Source organism: Carcharodon carcharias, chromosome 3 (genome assembly GCF_017639515.1).
Source record: "Carcharodon carcharias isolate sCarCar2 chromosome 3, sCarCar2.pri, whole genome shotgun sequence".
In the NCBI taxonomy this organism is placed as follows: domain Eukaryota; kingdom Metazoa; phylum Chordata; class Chondrichthyes; order Lamniformes; family Lamnidae; genus Carcharodon; species Carcharodon carcharias.
This window is the reverse complement of record NC_054469.1, coordinates 55220980-55241018: the sequence shown is the minus strand read 5'-3', so window position 1 is coordinate 55241018 and position 20039 is coordinate 55220980. Positions and strand designations below refer to the sequence as shown.

Below are 20039 nucleotides of genomic sequence, written 5' to 3'. Positions count from 1 at the left end.
TCAATTCACATGACAGGGAAGAGGACAAGATTGCATATCGAAGTCTGTGGAGATTTTAGATCTCAGGCCTCATTTATATATGTAAGATCAGAATTCTGCCTGAAACCAGAGAGAATCACTGCTTAGTCAATGAGCAGAAGTGAGATTTTGAATGGCAGGAAGCCTCCATCAGGGTCCCACGGGAATACGAACATACGAAATAAGAGCAGAAGTCGGCCATTTGGCCCCTCGATTCTGCTCTGTCATTCAATAAAATCATGACTGATCTGCTTGTGTTTCAAATTCTACATTCTCACCTACCCCCAATAACCTTTGATTCCCTTGCCTAACAAGAACCTATCTACTCCTGCCTTAAAAATATTCAATGATCTTCCTCTACTGCCTTCTGAGGTGAGGAGTTCCAAAATCGCACAATCTTCTGAGAGAAATAATTTCTCCTCAGCTCTGTCCTAAACTGGCAACCCCTAGTTTTAAAACAGTGCCTCCTAGTTTTGGACTCCCCTACAAGAGGAAATATCCATTCCACGTCCACCTTGTCAAAACTGTTCAGGATATACTTCAATCAAGTCATCCCTCAATCTTCTAAGCTCCAATGGAAACAAGCCCAGCCTGTCCAACGTTTCCTCATAAGACAACCCACTCATTCCAGATATTCATCTAGTAAACATCCTTTGACCACCTCCAATGCATTTACATTGTTCCTTAAATAAGGAGGCCAAAACTGCCCACAGTATTCGAGATGTGATCTCACCAGTGCCTTGAAGCATAACATCCTTACTTTTATGATCAATTCCTCTCGTAATAAAGGATAGCATTCCATTAGCCTTCTTAATTACTTGCTATACCTGCACAGTGACTTTTTGTGACTCAGCACCAGAACGCCTAACTCCCTCTGCACCTCAGAAACCTGCAGTCCTTCTCCATTTAGGGTAATACTTTGCTTTTTTGCTCTTCCTGCCAAACTGAACAGCTTCAGGGGCAGGATCTTCCAGTCGGTGAGCGGGGGGTAGGGCCCGCTCACCGACACGTAAAATGACCCGGGATGACGTTGGGTGGAACTCCTTAAGGTTGGCAGGCAAGCCGGGAACCCTGGCTGGCTTTGGAAAAAGCATTAAACCTCATCCACTGGGGGATGAGGTTTCATGAGAGTATTTAAATTTTTATCAAATCTTTCAGTAAAAGTTATGGACATGTCCCAACTCATGTGACAGTGCCACATGAAGGAACATGTCAGGGAATTTTTTTATCATTTCTATTAAAGATTTTAATTCCGAGCCGATCTCCCTGAGGCAGTGCTTAGCCTCAGAGAGATGTGTACGCTCTTTTGCATGCATGCACAAAGCATTTCCTGGCGGATGTCACGCTGGGCTGGCCTTAATTGGCCCACCCATGTAAAATGGCGGCGCGCCCCCAATTGGGGGTGCCATCCGGATACGCGCCCGCCCGCACATGCTCCCGCACTTCCCCCCCCGACAGGGGGAGCATTTTCCCCCACATTTTCGCACATTATACTCCATAAGTATAATGAACTCCATTACAATGTAAGTTTATTGGAACTGCATGGTGGGGGGTGGGGGGCAGGGGGCTGGGTGGCAGTGAGGGGCAGAATGGAAAACATGCATATACCTAGGGCAGCATTTTCTGGTTGGCGAGCGGGGGAGGGGCCCACTCACCGACATGTAAAATGACGCGGGGTGACGTCGGGCATGCATCCCGATGTCACTCCGCGTCACTTAGATTTTCAGTTTGGCAGGCCCGTAGCCGAGTCGGCTGCGCGGCCACCGATCTGTCAACAGTGAGGTACTTAAAACACTTAATGGACCTGCTGGGTGGGATGAGGTTTCATGAGGGTTTTAAAATCTTAACATGCTCTTCAAATAAAAGTTATGGACATGTCCCTGCTCATGTGAAAGTGCCACATGAGGGGACACGTCAGTAAAACTTATTCTATTCTTTAATCTGTTTTTCACATTTCAGCCGATCTCCTTGAGGCAGCGCGTTACCTCAGGAAGATCTGTGCCCTCTTCCGTGTGCATGCACAAAAGAGCACACAGGCCTGCTCAGGGAACACCCACCCCTGCCCACACAGGGCGCGCCCAGTGATGTCACACTGGGTGAGCCTTAATTGACCGCCCATGTAAAATGGCGGTGCGCCCCCAACCCAGGGCGCCGATTGGGAACCCGCCTGCTCGCGCCCACTCCCACACAATCCTCCTGACAAGGGGAAAATGCTGCTCCTAGGGTTCCCTCCATATTCCACAAAGCCCGCCTCTCCTCTTCACCCACAAGGGACCACAACTAGTCCTGGCAACTGTTCCCAGCAGGTTTGGCGTGGCCAGCGAGCCACCACTGTTCTCGCACTCAAGCCTCAGTTAGCATGGTAGATTGGCACCTTATTATGTCATCAGAGTTTGACCTGCATTTTGAAGAGGACCCTACCAGCTTTGGGAATGGGGGACGAGCCTGCTCTTCGCAATTTAAAATTTGAGTGGGTCAGATTGGAGCAAGAAAGGAGTGGGTAATTAAGATAGAGGCTGTGATTCATTCAAAGAGGATCTGAGTAATTATTTCATAATATACTTGTGGAACTTTTGATTGCTTAATCTGTCCAAAGCAAATTCAAAGTTTGTGCATTCGCGTTGTTACACGAAATTAGCGGTTCTCCGATTTCCTGTTTTTATTACTGTATTTAAACATTGCAGTTAGTACAACAAAGCTAAGGTGTTATGCAGTAACATGTAAAAATGAGGAACATATTCCAAACAAAATTAAACTGAACAGAAACAGCCATCAATTTAACTTATATCTTCTGCGTGTAAAGTATGCATGCTATTTGCCCATTGGCATACTGTAGTGTTTTGGATAATGCTGCCTGAATTTGGGCAACATTCTTTCTCCATGCCCTAGCTTGTTCAAAATGTACGAGAAAAAATACAGTGGTTCAATAAAAAATGTAAGTTGCTCAATAAGGTTGCGCAGTGTGTAGAAGTGCACATTCAATTGCTGCTATCTCATAACATCGTTGTGGCTTGAGAAATGAGATCATTGTCTCATTACCAATTCTGTTGACCTAACTGCGCGTTGTTATTGAATTGCATTTGCAGGTGAGATGTCATTTTCTTCTAATGTTGCTTTCCACTTTTATTTGCTAAATGAAATACATAGACCCCTGGCTGTGGTCAGCTTCCACTTGGTGCCAAATGCCAAGAATATTTTTGTACACTTTTCTAGAAAGTAGTGGGGTTAATTGACTTACGCTTTTGTTCATCCCTCCTGTACGACACCAATGCCTATCAGAACCACGTAAAGGTAACACCGGTAGAAAGGAATGCTTTGAAGTTTCTTTGAGGCACAGAATATATGCTTAAAGCTACATAAGTGAACAGATTTTGAAAGTTTTCAGTTTTTGTGTTGATCAAGTTGCCTATCAGTTTCCTAAATAGTCTGAGATGTTATCTATTCATCTCAGTGACTGACTAGAATCACATTTTTCATTACCGTTCTTAGGGCCTTTGATAGTCAGATGATCAAATCTATCATTTTTCATAAAAGCAAAATATTGCATATCCTGGAGATCAGAAATAAAAATAGAAAATGCTAGAAAAGCTCAGTAGGTCTGGCAGATCTGTGGGGAGAGAAACAGAGTCAACGTTTCGAGTCCAATATGACTCTTCTTCAGCATCATTTTTCAACCCCCTCTGCTTGTGTGCCACGCTTGTTTGTACTGCCCTGGTTCTGTGAGTCATTGTTATTGTTAATTCTATGACATCTGAGAAGTTCAGACCCGCCAACAGGTTTTAAGTGAACCAAAGCCAAATAAAATCAGAAAATGTTGGAAGCACTTAGTAGGTCAAGCAGTATCTGTGGAGAGGGAAATAGTTAACGGCCTCGACATTAACTCTACCCCACAACAGGCAGGAGCGAGTTAAAAAGGTCCGGTGTGTGGAATGCGCCCCCAACCTGCCACACGCCAAAGGCATTCGAAAGCCACATTATGGAGAGGCGGGACGCTTATTAATATATTTAAATAGGGCTCCCACAGCACAACTGGAAGCTGGATTGGGATTTTACTGTTGTTTACAGGTTTCCCAGAAGTTGGGAAACTTAGCAATGAAACCGAAGAGGGAGTTTCTGGCTCTCAAAGGTTTTGGCCATGCTCCTGAGGAAGAGTTTAGCTTTGCCCAAACCCAAATGTTGCCTTCCCCCCAGTCCCAATTACCAACCCCACCCTAACTGCACTTGAGGACCTTTCCCATAGCCCCAACCTCAACTGCTGGGCACCATCTTCCTCGACTGCAGCCTCCTGCCAACTGGACATTTACCAGCTGCTAGCAAAATATTTACAAGATCGATCTGCCATTTAAAGGGACAGGACCTCCGCATCCCAGACCTTGCCAGGTTTTTTAGCCTCCCCTTCTCCAGCTCCTCCAAATATCAAGGCCAATGTGTTGGAGTCGAAGGCCGAGATTTTCCGGCCCAGTCGTGGTGGGACCCGCCGCAGGAGATTAGGCAGCCCATTGGCTTTTGGTGGGACCAGGTGACCCTGGTGGTGGGCGGGGCCAGAAAATCCCGCCCATTGACTTTTTATCGGAACATTTTGGGCTCAATTTTCCCAGCCCCGTGATAGCGGGTTTAGAGGCCGGGATGCGGGGATAATTGAGGGAGATTCTTCACAACAGCATTCCACGATCCAGGGAGCTGTCCCAGGGGTGGGTCCCGAGTAAGACCGGTTCGCTGTTCGCCAGAGGTGGGCAGTCAATTGAGATGAGTAAGGCCCCGATTTAGTGGACACACCAGCATTTTTCCACCAGTGGAATGGCCCACTGCATGCAGAGGCTGCCAGCTCAATAGAGACATAGATAAATCAGTAGGTTTCTGGATACTCATGGCATCTATGGATATGGGGATAGTGGGGAAAAATGGCACTGAGGTAGATAATCAACCATAATCTGATTGATGGGCCGAATGGCCTATTCCTGCTCCCATTTTCCTATGATTCAGCTTTCCTGCAGCATGCTAGGGGGCCCCTGGAGCCTCGGAGAGGTGGGAGTGGCACCAGTAGGAAATGTCAAACCCATGCACCCGAATGGGGTTTCCCCTCCATCTCGAGGAGCCCAAAGACTTCACCCCTAATATTTTTTACTTTAAATACACGCTTGCCAGGGAACCTGCTTGTAGAGGCATGCCTCGAGATTCCCAGTTTGCCTCAGCAGTGCCCACCTCTCTAATTGGAGATCACAGAATCACAGAGTCATGCAGTGCAGAAGAGGCCCTTCGGCCTATTGAGTCTGCACCGACACGTGAGAAACACCTGACCTACCTACCTAATCCCATTTACCAGCATTTGGCCCATAGCCTTGAATGTTATGACGTGCCAAGTGCTCATCCAGGTATTTTTTAACGGATGTGAGGCAACCTGCCTCCACCACCCTCCGAGGTAGTGCATTCCAGACCGTCACCACCCTCTGGGTAAAAAGATTTTTCCTCATATCCCCCCTAAACCTCCTGCTCTTCACCTTGAACTTGTGTCCCCTCGTGACTGACCCTTCAGCTAAGGGGAACAGTTGCTCCCTATCCACCCTGTCCATGCCCCTCATAATCTTGTACACCTTGATCAGGTCGCCCCTCAGTCTTCTCTACTCCAGCAAAAACAACCCAAGTCTATCCAACCTCACTTCATATCTTAAATGTTTCATCCCAGGCAACATACTGGTGAATCCCCTCTGTGCCCCCTCCAGTGCAATCACATCCTTCCTATAATGTGGCGACCAGAACTGCACACAGTATTCCAGCCTCACCAAGGTTCTATACAGCTCCAACATGACTTCCATTTTTGTAATCTATGCCTTGATTGATAAAGGCAAGTGTCCCATATGCCTTTTTCAGCACCCCAGTAACATGTCCCTCTTCCCTTCGGAGATCTATGGACACACATGCCAATGTCCCTTTGTTCCTCAGAACTCCCTAGTGTCATGCCATTCATTCCTTGTCAAATTACTCCTTCCAAAGTGTATCACCTCACACTTTTCAGGGTTAAATTCCATCTGCCACTTATCTGCCCATTTGGCCATTCCGTCTATATCTTCCTGTAGTCCAAGGCACTCAACCTCACTGTTAACCACCCGGCCAATCTTTGTCATCCGCAAACTTACTAATCCTACCCACCACATCGTCATCTATGTCGTTTATATAAATGATGAATAATAGGGGACCCAGCACAGATCCCTGTGGTACGCCACTGGACACAGGCTTCCAGTCACTAAAGCAGCCTTCTGACATCACCCTCTGTCTCCTACAATTAAGCCAATTTTGAATCCACCTTATCAAATCAAGCTGTATCCCATGTGCATTTGCCTTCTTTATAAGTCTCTCATGTGGGACCTTGTCAAAGGCTTTGCTAAAATCCATATAAACTACCTCAACTACACTGCCCTCATCTACTCACCTGGTCACCTCCTCAAAAAATTCAATCAAATTTGTTACGCATGACCTCCCTCTGACAAAGCTATGCTGACTATCCCTGATCAAACCTTGCCTTTCCAAGTGGAGATAGATTCTCTCCTTCAGAATTTTCTCCAATAGTTTTCCTACCATTGACGTGAGACTCACTGGTCTGTAGTTCCCTGGCTTATCTTTACAGCCCTTCTTAAATAGCAGAACCACATTAGCTATTCTCCAGTCCTCTGGCACCTCCCACGTGGCCAGAGAGGAATTAAAAATTTGGGTCAGAGCCCCTGCGATCTCCTCCCTTGTCTCCATCAGCAGTCTGGGACACAAATCATCTGGACCTGGAGATTTGTCCACTTTTAAGCCTAGCAACACCTCCAATACCTTGTCACTTCCTATATCAATTTTCTCAAGAACCTCACAGTCCCTCTCCCTGAGTTCCATACCTTCATCCTTATTCTTTTGGGTGAAGATGAATGTGAAGTATTCGTTCAACACTCTACCGATGTCCTCTGGCTCCACCCATAGATTGCCCCCTTGATCCCTAACGGGCCCTACTCTTTCCCTGGTTATTCTCTTTCCATTGATATACTTATAGAATATCTTGGGACTTTCCCTACTTTTACGAGCCAGAGTTTGCTCATATCCCCTCTTTGCTCTCCTAATTGCTTTCTTAAGCTCCACCCTGCACTTTCTGTACTCCACTAATGTCTCCGCTGATTTGCTTCCCTTGTACCTGCTAAAAGCCTCTCTTTTCCTTCTCATCATAACCTGATGCTGAAACTCTAGAGCTGATGGCCCTCTGGTTGGATTGACAGCATCGAGAGCCCATCCGCTGTCCTTGATAGGACGGTGAGCACTGAGGCAGCCGATTAAGAGGCCATCTCTGGGAAGATTGCGGGGGAGCATATGCAGCTGGTTAGTGCAGTCTTGGAATCCCATTTGATCCTGATGTCAGGGTCCTGAAGTCAACAGTAAAATACGGCCCTTTGGGAAACCAGAGGGGGTTAACAAAGGTCATGAGAATCACCACTGTGATTGTATTAAATACAAATGTATCTGTGTTTAACTACAAAAGTAGCCTCTGAGTGAATTACACGGTTTTGGTGAAATCATGTCACAGAAATTAAATTGAAGGCAGAATTGTCCCAGATTTGCACCAAGTGCGTTGGCGGGCAGGTAAAACATCGTTTTACCCACCAACCGCAATGGCGGCTTCTCATGCCTCATTGTCCCAAACCCGCCGTATTAATTATGCATTCCCGGGAAACAAGTCGTTTCCATGGCAGGCAGTCTCTGATTCGCCCGCCATGCCATTACCTCACCACTTCATCACGCCAGGTGCCACATTTAAAGTACAGCCACTCACACACCTCTCAGTGCTTCCAGCCCAGAACTGCAGCAAGTAAGACATGGCCCGAAAGGCAAGAACACTGCAGCCCCCAAGTTTAGTGGCGTGCCCCTCCAGCACCTTTTGGATGCTGTAGAGATCTGGCATGATGTCCTCTATCCCTGCTCTGGTCACAGGAGGGGCAGCAATGTTACCACTCCAGCTTGCTAAGCAATGGCAGTGGTGATCAGTGCCAATGCTGCACAGAAGAGGTTGGCCATCCAATGCAGGTAGAGGATGAATGATCTCATCCGTGGCACCAGGGAAAGGCAACCATCTCATCTGTCTAAAGTCATACACTCTCAAGCCCATCGCACAGTCGCTGGCATCTCATTCACTGCCAGCTCAAAGAACACCCCCACTCACTCTTTCATACATAGCCTCACCTCTCCATCTGGCCTCATCTCCTCTGGAGACTGCCTGCTCAGCCCTCACCATCTTGAGGCCACTTGCACAGATCAACTTCTGCCCCACACACACCTTGGGATAGCCCCCTTTCCCAGTGCAGCCCTCATCCTGCAGCCTCTTCCCTTGCCTGAGACCACTTCTCCCCTTTCCCCAAGCAAGCCCTAGCCCTTCAGCCATACAAAGCCATCCCCAACTTATGGCTCGGCTGTTAGATAGAGACCTGCCCGTGAGCCCCCCTAAAAGTGATGTGGTGCTGTCTGTGAAGCCTGGCACTGATGACTGAGTGCTGACCGAAACACGATGGGCAAACAAACCTCGAAGTCCCGAGTGAAGTGCAGCTCGACAGTTGAAACACTTTGGCATACAATCACGCCAACATGGGCAGAGGATCCAGTGTGGGGGCATGATTCTGGCGGGTTAACCTTGTAATGATATACAGATGTATTACACTGAGTTTCCCGACGTCTGATGGTGGGAACATTGGCTCGCCATTGATGGGCTGAACAGACAATCGTAAGCGGGTTTCTCGACATCGTGTAACCAATTTTTGGCCTTCTCGCCATATTGTCCGTATTGTCACACCACCGAGCATGCCCGATGCCAGCGGGCATGGGTGATTCTGTCTCTAGTGTTTTACAGATTCAATTTGAACTGTGATGTTAGACTGCAGCCTTGAACTCAATAACGCCTTTCAGTATAATTTTAAATGCCTGCTTGCCCTCAAGTGATTTAGCAGCCTGATTGATTTGGGACATTTCAATCCAATCATTTACTGATAAAAGCGGGAAGGGTCCAAGCTAGTGAGCAGATGAAGAAATCAGCAGTCACAGAGTCAGGAAGAACTCTGGAGCAAAAAAGGAAGCTCGGTGTAAACCAAAAATCCCTTTTGCTAGTTTTGGTTGAAACATTTGTACTTGTGTACTTGGATATAATTTGTAAATATTTGTGGGGGAGGAGGGATATGCTGTTTTTATTGCCTTTGCTAAAGGGAGCTGTCAGTGTTGTTAAATGCACCATGTCTATGCTGTATGATGACACTCAAAATGGTACTAATGGCTTAAAACATATTGGCTAAATGATTTTTAAAAAGTCTTCCATTGCTGCAGCACACCAAGATCTCATATCAATTGTTTTTTACTTTTTCCCATTTTGATTTCCCTCTGTAGTATCCTGCTTTAAAAATGTGGCACATGAAACTGGAACCGTCTCCTTTAGTGAGCTAGAGATACACATAGGTCAGAATTTTACATCCTGTGGTCTGGTGCGTGCCCAAATCCTCCAGCCATGAAATAACACCAGATGATGTCAGGCGAGCGTCCTGACATCATCCCACACTCACGCAATACCTCACTCGGCAGGCGCGCATGGCAGTCAGTAGCGCTCCCACTGACAATTAAGTAGGCAATTACGCCCATTAAGGAGGCAATTGAAGGTGATTTTTCATGGTCCGTCCACTTATATGGTTGGCGGACGGGCCAATTGGCCAGGCAGCCTTTACATTTTTGCTCAAACCTCGATCCAGGGAGGAATGAAATCTCCTTGGGGGAATAAAATAAGAAGAGATATCTAGGGATTGTTTTTTTAACAGGTGGGCTTTCAGGTGCTTGATTGTGCTGCATGGACATATTTTGCAGCATTTTTGCTGTTTTGTTTGTTCTGTGGAGGTCTGCAGCTCCCTGAGGCAGCTGTCTGCTTTCAGGGAGCTCAGTGGAAACACCCACCAGCATCCACGGTGACATCAGCGCCCATTCTCTTCCCACCTCCTCCAGCAGTGCTGACCCTTTCTCAGCGCATGCTTCACACTCCTTTACATTGGAGAGACCAAACGCCGACAGGTGATCGCTTTGCAGAACACCTTCGGTCTGTCCGCAAGCATTACCCAGACCTCCCTGTCGCTTGCCATTTCAACACTCCACCCTGCTCTCATGCCCACATGTCCATCCTTGGCCTGCTGCATTGTTCCGGTGAAGCTCAACGCAAGCTGGAGGAACAGCACCTCATCTTCCGACTAGGCACTTTACAGCCTTCCGGACTGAATATTGAGTTCAACAATTTTAGATCATGAACTCGCTCCTCCATCCCCACCCTCTTTCCAATCCCCCCGCCTTTTTTTCCAATAATTTATATAGATTTTTCTTTTCCCACCTATTTCCATTATTTTAAATGTATTTCCATCCATTATTTTATCTCTACCTTTTAGCCTTTTTCGATTCCTTCACCCCACCCACCCCCACTAGGGCTATCTGTACCTTGCTTGTCCTGCTTTCTACCCTTAATTAACACATCCCTTAGATAATATCACCATCTTCAACATCTCTTTGTCCTTTTGTCTGTGACATCTTTTGGTTATCTCCACCTATCACTGGCCCTCTATCCAGCTCTACTTGTACCCCCCCGCCCCCCACCACCCCCACCACCCCCACCAAACTGGCTTATATTTCACCTCTCTTCTATTTTTACTTAGTTTTGTTGAAGGGTCACTCGGACTCGAAACGTTAACTGTGTTCCTCTCCGCAGATGGTGCCAGACCTGCTGAGTTTTTCCAGGTATTTTTGTTTTTGTTTCATGCTTCACACTAGCTGGCCGTTAATTGGCCAGCCAGCCTGAAATTGCAGTCGGGGGCCCATTTCCCGTCTGCTCCCCGGCCCACCAATCATGCCTGAGCAAAAAATTCAAGCCATAGTAACAACTTAGCAGAAGTTCTCACTGTTCTGCTGAAAGAAGGTTATCTAATTAACAGAAAATATAACTTTATGCATCTCAAGTGTCTTATAACTCGCCTTTCATTTCATGAAGCAATGATCTGAAATCAATCTTAGTGCATAATTTAGTGCACTAAATCATTAAGCTTTATAATAACATTGAGAACAGCCACGTGTCAGAATAGTTTTGCGTTTTATTATTTTTGAATCACCATATTCACAACCATGAAGCTCAATACTGTATGTAAATCTACCATAGGGCATGATAGCGAGCAGAAAACTCCCAGGCCAGTCCCTGGTCGTTACTAAATTAGTTGATCCCAACCAGAGCAGCAGTTTGTGACTTTATTGACATCAGTATTCCTGAAATGTGATGTTGGATGAAATCAGAATTAAACTCTCCAGCAATACCTTCTCATTATCTGGTTTCACATGAAAAATGGCTGCTTTGACAAGGTAACTGAAGGGCTAGTATATCCTGTAGGACTGTGCCCCAGAAAAAGCCAACACCTTTAAGAGAAAAAACAAAACTGGAATTAAAGAGAAGTCTGCTGTTTAGTTTACACAAATCGATGTTTATTCTGGGTACGCAGAGACTAGAACTTCCTAGCAGAGCTTTAAACGCCATGTATCAGTTCCTATATTGATTGCCTATTTGTGCCTTTACAGATGGAGTTGGGAGGAGGTAATGCCACTGATGACATAGATGCCATGTTCAGTGATCTCCTAGGAGAGATGGACCTGCTGACACAGGTTAGTTGTGCTTTCAAATGAGTAACTTGTGGGTGTGAATTTTATGTTCAGAAATCGGGCATGCTGCTTCCCTGCACTTGCATAGAATCCAGCATGAAGACATTGGGTCATCAACCCAACATCATCCAAACATGCCAGTCTCTGAAAATATGCAAGGCGGGCAGGCACCAAAGCCACCCACCATTTTTAAAAATTGAATTAAGCTTGTTAACAACTCAATCGTCCACAGTTTTACGTTATCCACTGGATTTTTCGGGCATCAGATCTAAAAATGTTTGGGAATCTTTTATGCCAGCAAAACAAGGCAGCACAAGGGTGGCAGACAAGGCCAGCCCCTGGGACCATGGTTGAATGTACCGTCAGATTCTTCTGAGGAGAGTGGCAATGTTTCTGATCTTTAACGGCCTTTTCTTTTCTGCACCTTCAAAGTGGTTAATAAAAACCAATTCTGAGAGTAGGGGGACTTTAAAATTGTAGCCGTGACCACAGTGTTAACCCTTTACCACATGATGTACTGACCTGCAGTGCTAATTCTCAGAACACTCACACCAAGGCGTTATTCATGTTACAATGTGAACATAGCTACAACAAAAATTCAGCATCATACTATTTATTATATTAACTCAAGTCACAAGAGCTTACCATGGTGTGGCATTTAAAAACAGGCAGGAGGAACTGGTCCTGATACTAACTGCAAGCTTGGAAGGGAGCAAGTGAAAGGGTTTGTGGTTGGGAGGCAAGCTTCCTTTACAGCTGTAATTGGCTGGCTCTGTACTGGATGGCCGCTAATTGGCCACAATATTTAGCGTGTATAAAGGACAGGGGCAGGAGTTGACCAACTATGCATTCTGCGTCGGCATCCTGCACTCCACTGAAGAACATAAAATTAGCCCTATCGTAACCAAAAGGACAAACTCAATTTAACTACAAAGCAGATTAGTGGGCAGAAGGACTCCACCAATGAGGAGAGAAAATGTTTTTATCAGAATATTTTCATTCCAGTTGGAAAGTGAAAGCACTGTAGGCCGTATACCTCAAGTTAGACTCAGGACTGACTGAAATTAGTAAAGAGATGTTCTTTTCACCAGAGAATGATTACTTTTTGTATTTGGAAGGGAAAAGAGATGGAAGATCACTTTTGTCACTGTGACATCATTTGTTTATTTTTAACATAGTTACAATTGTATTTATACATTCAATTATGATATGTCGGTTGATTTAAAGATTAGCAAAGAGATTCTGCATCGCTTCAGGTAAAATACCTCCCTGTGTCATTTTAACAAAACATGAAGCAAGTCAAAAGATTTACCAAACACATTTTTCAAAAGATGACCTTGTAGCATTTTACTTTCAGATCTCAGTATCAGGAAGGTTGTCCAACAATTTACATAATTTCTGTTAGCGATTGAAAAGAACATTGAATGAAACAAACTGCATCTATGCCCTTCCTCTTGTAAATTCTATTTTTTCTCAATGTTGTTCCAGGCTGTTAGTGCAGGTTTTGGCAGGTTTCTATCCTGCCAGCTGTTTGTTATTCTACATTCTGGATTTGATGTGGTGTTAAATTACCTTTGGAGGTGTGCGTGCTATTCCTTTGTGGAATTACTTTCCATTTTTTCAGACTAATATAGAAACAGATATACTCAACACCTCTATTTCTGGCCCTCATTAATATCCAACATGATTTCCTTTCCCTAGAACATCGCTTCAGGTAAAATAAAAGCCAGGCAAGTCGGTCAGCAACTGAATCTTCTGTGGGCTTGGCTCAGATTCAGCCCTTTTCGTTCCTCCCCAGTCATTTCACTGACAGACAAAAGAAACATTGCTAGTGGACAAATTCTTTAATCATGCAGGTCGTCAGATTTGATTTCCTTCCACAAGATCAGCAGCTACCTATAGATGCTTCGAAAATACTCGTTCACCTCTACCATACAGATGGTACAGAAGTGCCTTTAAGTTCCATGGGAGCTCCTCACTAACCTCACACCATTGGGCAGAAGATTGGCAGAAATGCTAGAGTGACAGTTTACAACGTTTCTGTAAGCTTTCCACCAACCTCAACATCATAGTGGAAGCTTGAGAGAACTGCAGGGACATTTACTCCTGTGATGTTTCCTGTGTTCAGTTAATAGCAATGATAGCAGAGTGTGGTTAAAATGGCAGTTAACCAGGTGATGAACTGAAAACACGCTGTTTTTTTTTGTTTTTTCTATGCCAGTCTCTGGGCAATTTTCTGAGCCCCTTTCCCAGTGCCAGGACAAATTTTTAAAATTCATTCTCAGGATACAGCTGTTGATAGCAAGGCTGACATTTATTGTCATCCTTAATTATCCTTGACAAGGCTGTAGTATGCCTTCTTCTTGAACCACTGCAGTCCTTGTAGTAAAGACACTCCCTCAGTGTTGTTAGGTAGGAAGCTCAAGGATGTGGCTGAGGGTTAGAAGACAAAGAGTAATGGTTAATGGGTATTTTTCGGGCTGGAAGAATGTTTGTAGAAGAGTTCCTCATGGGTCAGTATTGCAACCCTTGCTTTTCCCGATATATATAAATGTTCTAGATCTTGGTGTACAGGGGACAATTTCAAAGTTTGCAGATGACACAAAACTTGAGAGAATTGTAAACTGTGAGGAGGACAGTGTAGTGCTTCAAAAGGACATTGACACATTGGTGGAGTGGGCAGATAGGTGGCAGATGAAGTTCAATGCAGAAAAGTGTGAAGTGATACACTTTGGTACAAAGAACATGGAGAGACAGTATAAAATATAGGAGACTATTCTAAAGGGTGTGCAGGAGCAGAGAGACCTGGGTGCATATGTACATAAGTCATTAAAGGTGGCAGGACAGGTAGAAAGAGCTGTATCTAAAGCATACAGCATTCTAACCTTCATTATTAGGGGCATAGAGTACAAGAGCAGGGAGGTTATGATGAACTTATATAAGACACTGGTTAGACCCCAGCTGGAGTATTGTGTACAGTTCTGAGCACCACACTATATGAAGGATGTGAATGCATTGGAGAGAGTGCAGAAGACGTTTATGAGAATGGTTCCAGGGATGAGACACTTCAGTTATGAGGAAAGATTGGAGAAATTGGGACTGCTTTCCTTGGAAAGGAGAAGGCTGAGAGGACACTTGATAGAAGTTATCCAAATCATAAGGGGTCTGGACAGAGAAGATCAGGAGAAAATGTTCCTGCACATAAACAGATCAAGAGGGCACAGATTTAAAGCGTTTTGCAAAAGAAGCAAGTGCAAGGAGAGAAAAAACTTTTTCACACAGTGAGTAGTTAGGGTTTGGAATGCACTGCCAGGAAGTGTGGTGAGGGCAGGTTCAACTGAGGCATTCAAGGGAGAATTGGATGATTATTTAAATAGAAATAATGTTCAGGGTTATGGGGAAAATGCTCAGACAGCCAGCGCAGACACGCAGGACTGAATGGCATCCTTCTACACCATAACAATTCTGTGAATCTTGATTTTCACCCAGCGATGATGATGGTACAGCAACTATGTTGGGTTGGTGTGTACTTGGACAGCAACCTGGCAGTGGTGATGTTCCCATGTCCTTTCTCAAGGTTGTGGTGGGATTTGAGAAATCTGTTGAGTTAGTCCATATGAGCTGTTTGCTTCCCCGAGAAAGGGAAATTGGATTGGGCAACTATACATTTCTTTAAAACTGCTAAAGCTTCTATTACAGTGCGTTTAGAGCAAAAAGTAGCAGTTTTGCAATGGGGGAGTTTAAAAGTTCAGCAAAGGATGAGTTCACCCAGTCAGCTGTTAATTCAATGATTGAGCAGCCAAAGGAATTTGGAATTTGCTGCAATTGTGATTTTAATTGGTTGAATGCTACTGTTGATGGTAGAGGCTGTGGATGGGGATGGGGCCACCTGACAGTTACAGGCTCCTTCAGTAACTAAGCATACACCCATCAACCACCAGCAGGACTTTAAACAGTCCAATGCACTCTGCTGCCCCTGCACTTTAACTGGTTGAATGCATCAGGGTTTTTCAACACTTCACTGCACCATCTGTTTAAAATGCCCCTGAATGAAGTTTGCCTGGACTCAGTGGGATTTTAAACAGATGGACAGTCAACTGTTGAAGAGCTCCAATGTGCTGCTCAGCTTTTGGCTTCATTCTTATACGGGATTTCGAAATCCTCAAGGGTTGGAGGTTTAAATACATTATTACAAGTACAAGACAGCTAGAAGCAACCATGAAATTAATTTAAATTCAAACTCTGCAAGTAGATGATCGTCAAGTTGAAACGAAGTTTGTTTTTCATTTCTGATTTCAAAACTTAGAGGTTGGTAACATGTGCAAAAGCAACAATTTTAACATTAACACCATCAGACCAGACTTGCAAGATGTCAGTAAGTCAGGCTGTACCAATCCAGTGCTTAATGTCCTATAGATTCATGTGCTCCAAAGCTGTATTAACATTCTGCGCTGTGTTAAGGCTAAGGGGCTGAATTTCATTTGCTGAGACAATACCCACCACACACCCTCCCCACCCCTGCCCCCACTCCTCCTCATTCCCTGCCCCCAAACCCCTGGAAAAAATGGGACAGCAGCAGCAAGAAGAGCGGTGAGACTCACATCAGCTGAGAATTTACAAGACACCCAGCCAATGTGATCCTCGGGCATAACCGAAAATAGACATCCAATGTTGCCAGCCTAAACAGAAAGGAGTGTTATTTAAATAATTACATTGGAGTTTTACACCTATTGGAGGATGGCAACAGAATTTTCATGGACCAAATGGCAGGGATTAAGCCATGACCTCCAGTGGGGTCATGAGATGAGATTTTGGGGTCACAAGCTCAGGGGCAGCAATGGCTGCCATGGAGCTCAGACTGATTTCTGACAGCTGCAAGGCCCCTTTAAGTCCTCTTGTTTTTTTGTTGGTGGGTGTGAACTAATCTAATAGATTGGTCTCCAAGGCCTGACTGCTGCTGGAAAAAAAAGTTTGTAAAAAAAGTAGGTCCTGGGGGTATTTTTTTGTAGAAAACCTGGCTTTTCGTCAATGCCCCCCATGCTCAATTTCTGTTCCCCCTGACCCTCGCCTGCTCAACAGTTGAAGCCTCTCCCCCCATACCCCACTCAACAATTCTCATACCCCATGTCACCATCCCCTCAGCCCCCACCACCTCCACCAAATTTTCTGTCTGGGGTCACACGAAGTCTAAAAATTAAAAAAGGGTTACACTGAGAAACAGCTTGGGAAGCACTGGATTAGCCAAACTCTCCACAGCTATTGGCCCCTTCCTTGGAGTGACCTAACCACCAGTCTTTAAACAATGCTTATAAAATCTCCTGGTCTCACAAAACTGATCCAGTCCACTCCGGTCACTTTGTCCACTCCCGGATCGCCTCCTTCCCCTATCCCCCCACTCCAGATTTGTCAAATAGCCTGATGTAAAAGCCACCCTTCTGCTACTGGTGAGTTGCTCATTCAGTACTAACAACTTGCCAATCACATGCTCGCAGCCCAACCACCAAGGTATATTGAGTCTCTCAGTGCTGCCATCAGGTGGACTCCATGATTGTGATACCCGCTGCCCAGCCAATAACCACATCAAACCAGAATCTACCCCAGGATGTATATTCATTAAGTCAGAAATGGAGCATTTCCTGGGCCAAAATCTTACGCTCTTCGTGCCTGACCCGGAATCACATGAAATCACACGAGAAGACGCCGGGCGCGTGTCCCTCATCATCGAGCTCGTGTGCAACATTACAGTCGGTGGACACACACGGGAGTTGGAAGCTTGCCTGCCAATACTTAAGCGGGTAATTAAGCCCATTAAGGAGCCACTTGTCAGCGAATTTACGCAGCCCGTCTACTTTTACGGCTGGCGAGTGGGCCAAACGGCCAGGCGGCCTTCACATTTTCACTACATCCAGGATGGGATGAAATGCCCGAGGTTAAATAAAATAAAAGAAGATCTCTGAAGGATGATCTGCTATTATCCTGCTGCTAGGTACTTGCATTTACAGTGTTGTCACAGTTTGCAGCAGTTTATTGAGCTTATTTCATTTTTAAATTACTGCAGCTCCCTGAGGCAGCTCCACAGCAGCTGTCAGTCTTCAGGAAGCGCAAGCCCACACCTCCCTTCTCTCGGCATCCGCCCTCTTCCCGCACCAACCCCACCCCCGCAGCGCTGAGCCTTTCTCAGCGCATTTCATGCTGGCTGCCCATTAATTGGCCAGCCAGCGTGAAATTGCATTCGGGGGCCAATCGTGAGCAGAAGCGCATTTCCTGTCCACTTCCAGGCCCACCAGTTGTGCACTCCCGACGAACATAAGGTTCAGTCCTTGAAGTTTGTAGGTATGGTTGGCAAAATCCCACATCTCAAGCTCACCAGTGGAAAATTGAAGCCATTCACATTTCTCTTTGTTGCTCTTAAAAGGAAAAGAAATGCCAAACGACTTCTGGATTTCTAAATACAGAAAATATCACCCCAACCCCAAAAGCAATTCAAAGTACAAAGAAGGATTTTCCTGAAGCAGCCCAAATTTTAGCCCTATCCTTAAAATTCCAACATCTGTAAAACTTTGCATCCTGTTTATCATTGGCTTTTGTCCTGGGATTTAAAAATGTTAAAAGTTTCACTCTTCAAATTTTCTTACAGAGTTTAGGAGTGGATACCATTCCACCTGAATCTACAAAACCCAATCATGATTCGGAGTACAAACTCTCGATTGGCTTTACGGATGTAAATGGTAAGAGCGTCTTTGTAGTAACGTTTGTTAGGTAAATGCATGAAGTGTAACGTGTAGTAAAGGTTTATGTTAAAATGGGAGGTAACTCGGTTCACCTTGAAATGTAAAGTTTGGTCTGACTTCTTTTCTTACTCCTAACTTGTTCATTTTTAACTTATGTCACCTGGTTTTTGAACCCTTTTCGAATTCTGCATCACATTGCAAGTTTCAGTTGGATCACTCCTAAGTTCCCGCTCTTGGAAAGAAAACGAGCTCAATTTCCTTAATCCTTCCTCACAGCTTATTTTTCCAATGCCCAGAGTCAATCTCGTTGCTCCCCTCTTCACCCTCTCTAGGGCAATAACATCCTTCGGCCGAACAGAGGCCTGTGCCACAAAATACTGCGGATACTAGAAATGTGAAATCAAAACGGCATGTGCTGGAATTGCTCAGCAGTTAACGTTTCAGTGTCATTCTGATGAAAGGTCATCGACCTTTAGCTGCCTTTCTATCTCCGCAGATGCTGCCTGACCTGCTGAGTATTTCCAGCATTTTTTGTTTTTATTTAAACTCTATGTCTGCACAACATGTGGCTGTTCTCCTCGACAGTATGTTATTGGAAGAAAAAACATTTCTCTTCATTTTTTTTAATGAGAGATATTTTTGGCTTAAAAGGTGTGAGGGAAATAAATTCTATTCCCTCTTATAAATGACCAATCATCATTATTACATTTATGGAAATTATAAACACAGTTATGGGTCAACACCAGTCAACACCAATGATATTATTTTGTTATTGAATATTATCTTCTACTAGAACAACAGATCAGTTATTTTTAGATCTCAGAAATGATGCGTATGAGATTGTGAAGTGTGCCAGGTACACACACAGACATTTTCCTGTTGTAAGCATTTATTTTGAAATCACATTAACTTCAGAATTGCATCCTGGAATAATTCACGCTCATCGTCTGTGTCTTCAGATAATATCACTGCATGGTAGCTGTTGTATTTGATTATAATATATGTCCTCCATTTTACCAGGAGGCTGAGTTTTAGTGTTAGCTTTGGCCCAGTGTCCAATTTCCACCAAGCTTTGAGCCACCTGGTTTGGACATATGCTCGAAGTGTGTCATGCAGTTTTGCACTCAAAAGCAAGTGATAATGAATTTCTCATCCAAAGTCTAAGATATTTGTTGTGGCTCATTCAGAATTATGCTGAGAGCAGAATTGTAGAATCGAAGGCTGGATTTTTTTGGTGCGCCGATGTCAACCCCCCCCCGCCCTCCCTACCCATCAGCCCCCACAAACCACTCCCGACCCACCCAGGGGCCAGTGGGGAAGGAGAACCTGGGGTGGGTGGAAGATCTGAGCGGACGATCTGATAGGCCCAGGGAGCCCATCAAGGAGCCACCAACCCCTTGCATGCCTCCAGCCCATGCAGTGAAAGCTGGGGGGAGCTGGACATTTGACATGGCCTCTCTCATTGTGGGTTAAATCCCAGTGGTTAAATCCTGCCATTAATTAACCACCTAACGCCCTCAACTGTAAGTGAATCCTGTAAGTTGGTTTGAAGTAATCAAAATGTTGGACCTTATGGGCAGGAGGGCCACCCAGCGGCTCCCTCACTGGTTA

The 20039-nt window shown here is 45.0% G+C and overlaps 1 protein-coding gene across 3 annotated transcripts in view; it reads left to right on the top strand.

The window, feature by feature from the left end:
* LOC121276542 (amyloid beta (A4) precursor protein-binding, family B, member 1 interacting protein) overlaps window positions 1-20039 on the top strand; it is a 175132-nt gene that overhangs the window by 69018 nt on the left and 86075 nt on the right. For 2 of the 3 annotated variants that reach the window (XM_041185081.1, XM_041185078.1), the window contains exons 2-3: window positions 11617-11700; window positions 18335-18425. In XM_041185081.1, coding sequence (XP_041041015.1) covers window positions 11617-11700; window positions 18335-18425 — 175 coding nt within the window. Of the gene's footprint in view, window positions 1-2977; window positions 3105-11616; window positions 11701-18334; window positions 18426-20039 lie in introns of those variants that run through there. The other variant, XM_041185080.1, reaches the window with a different exon arrangement.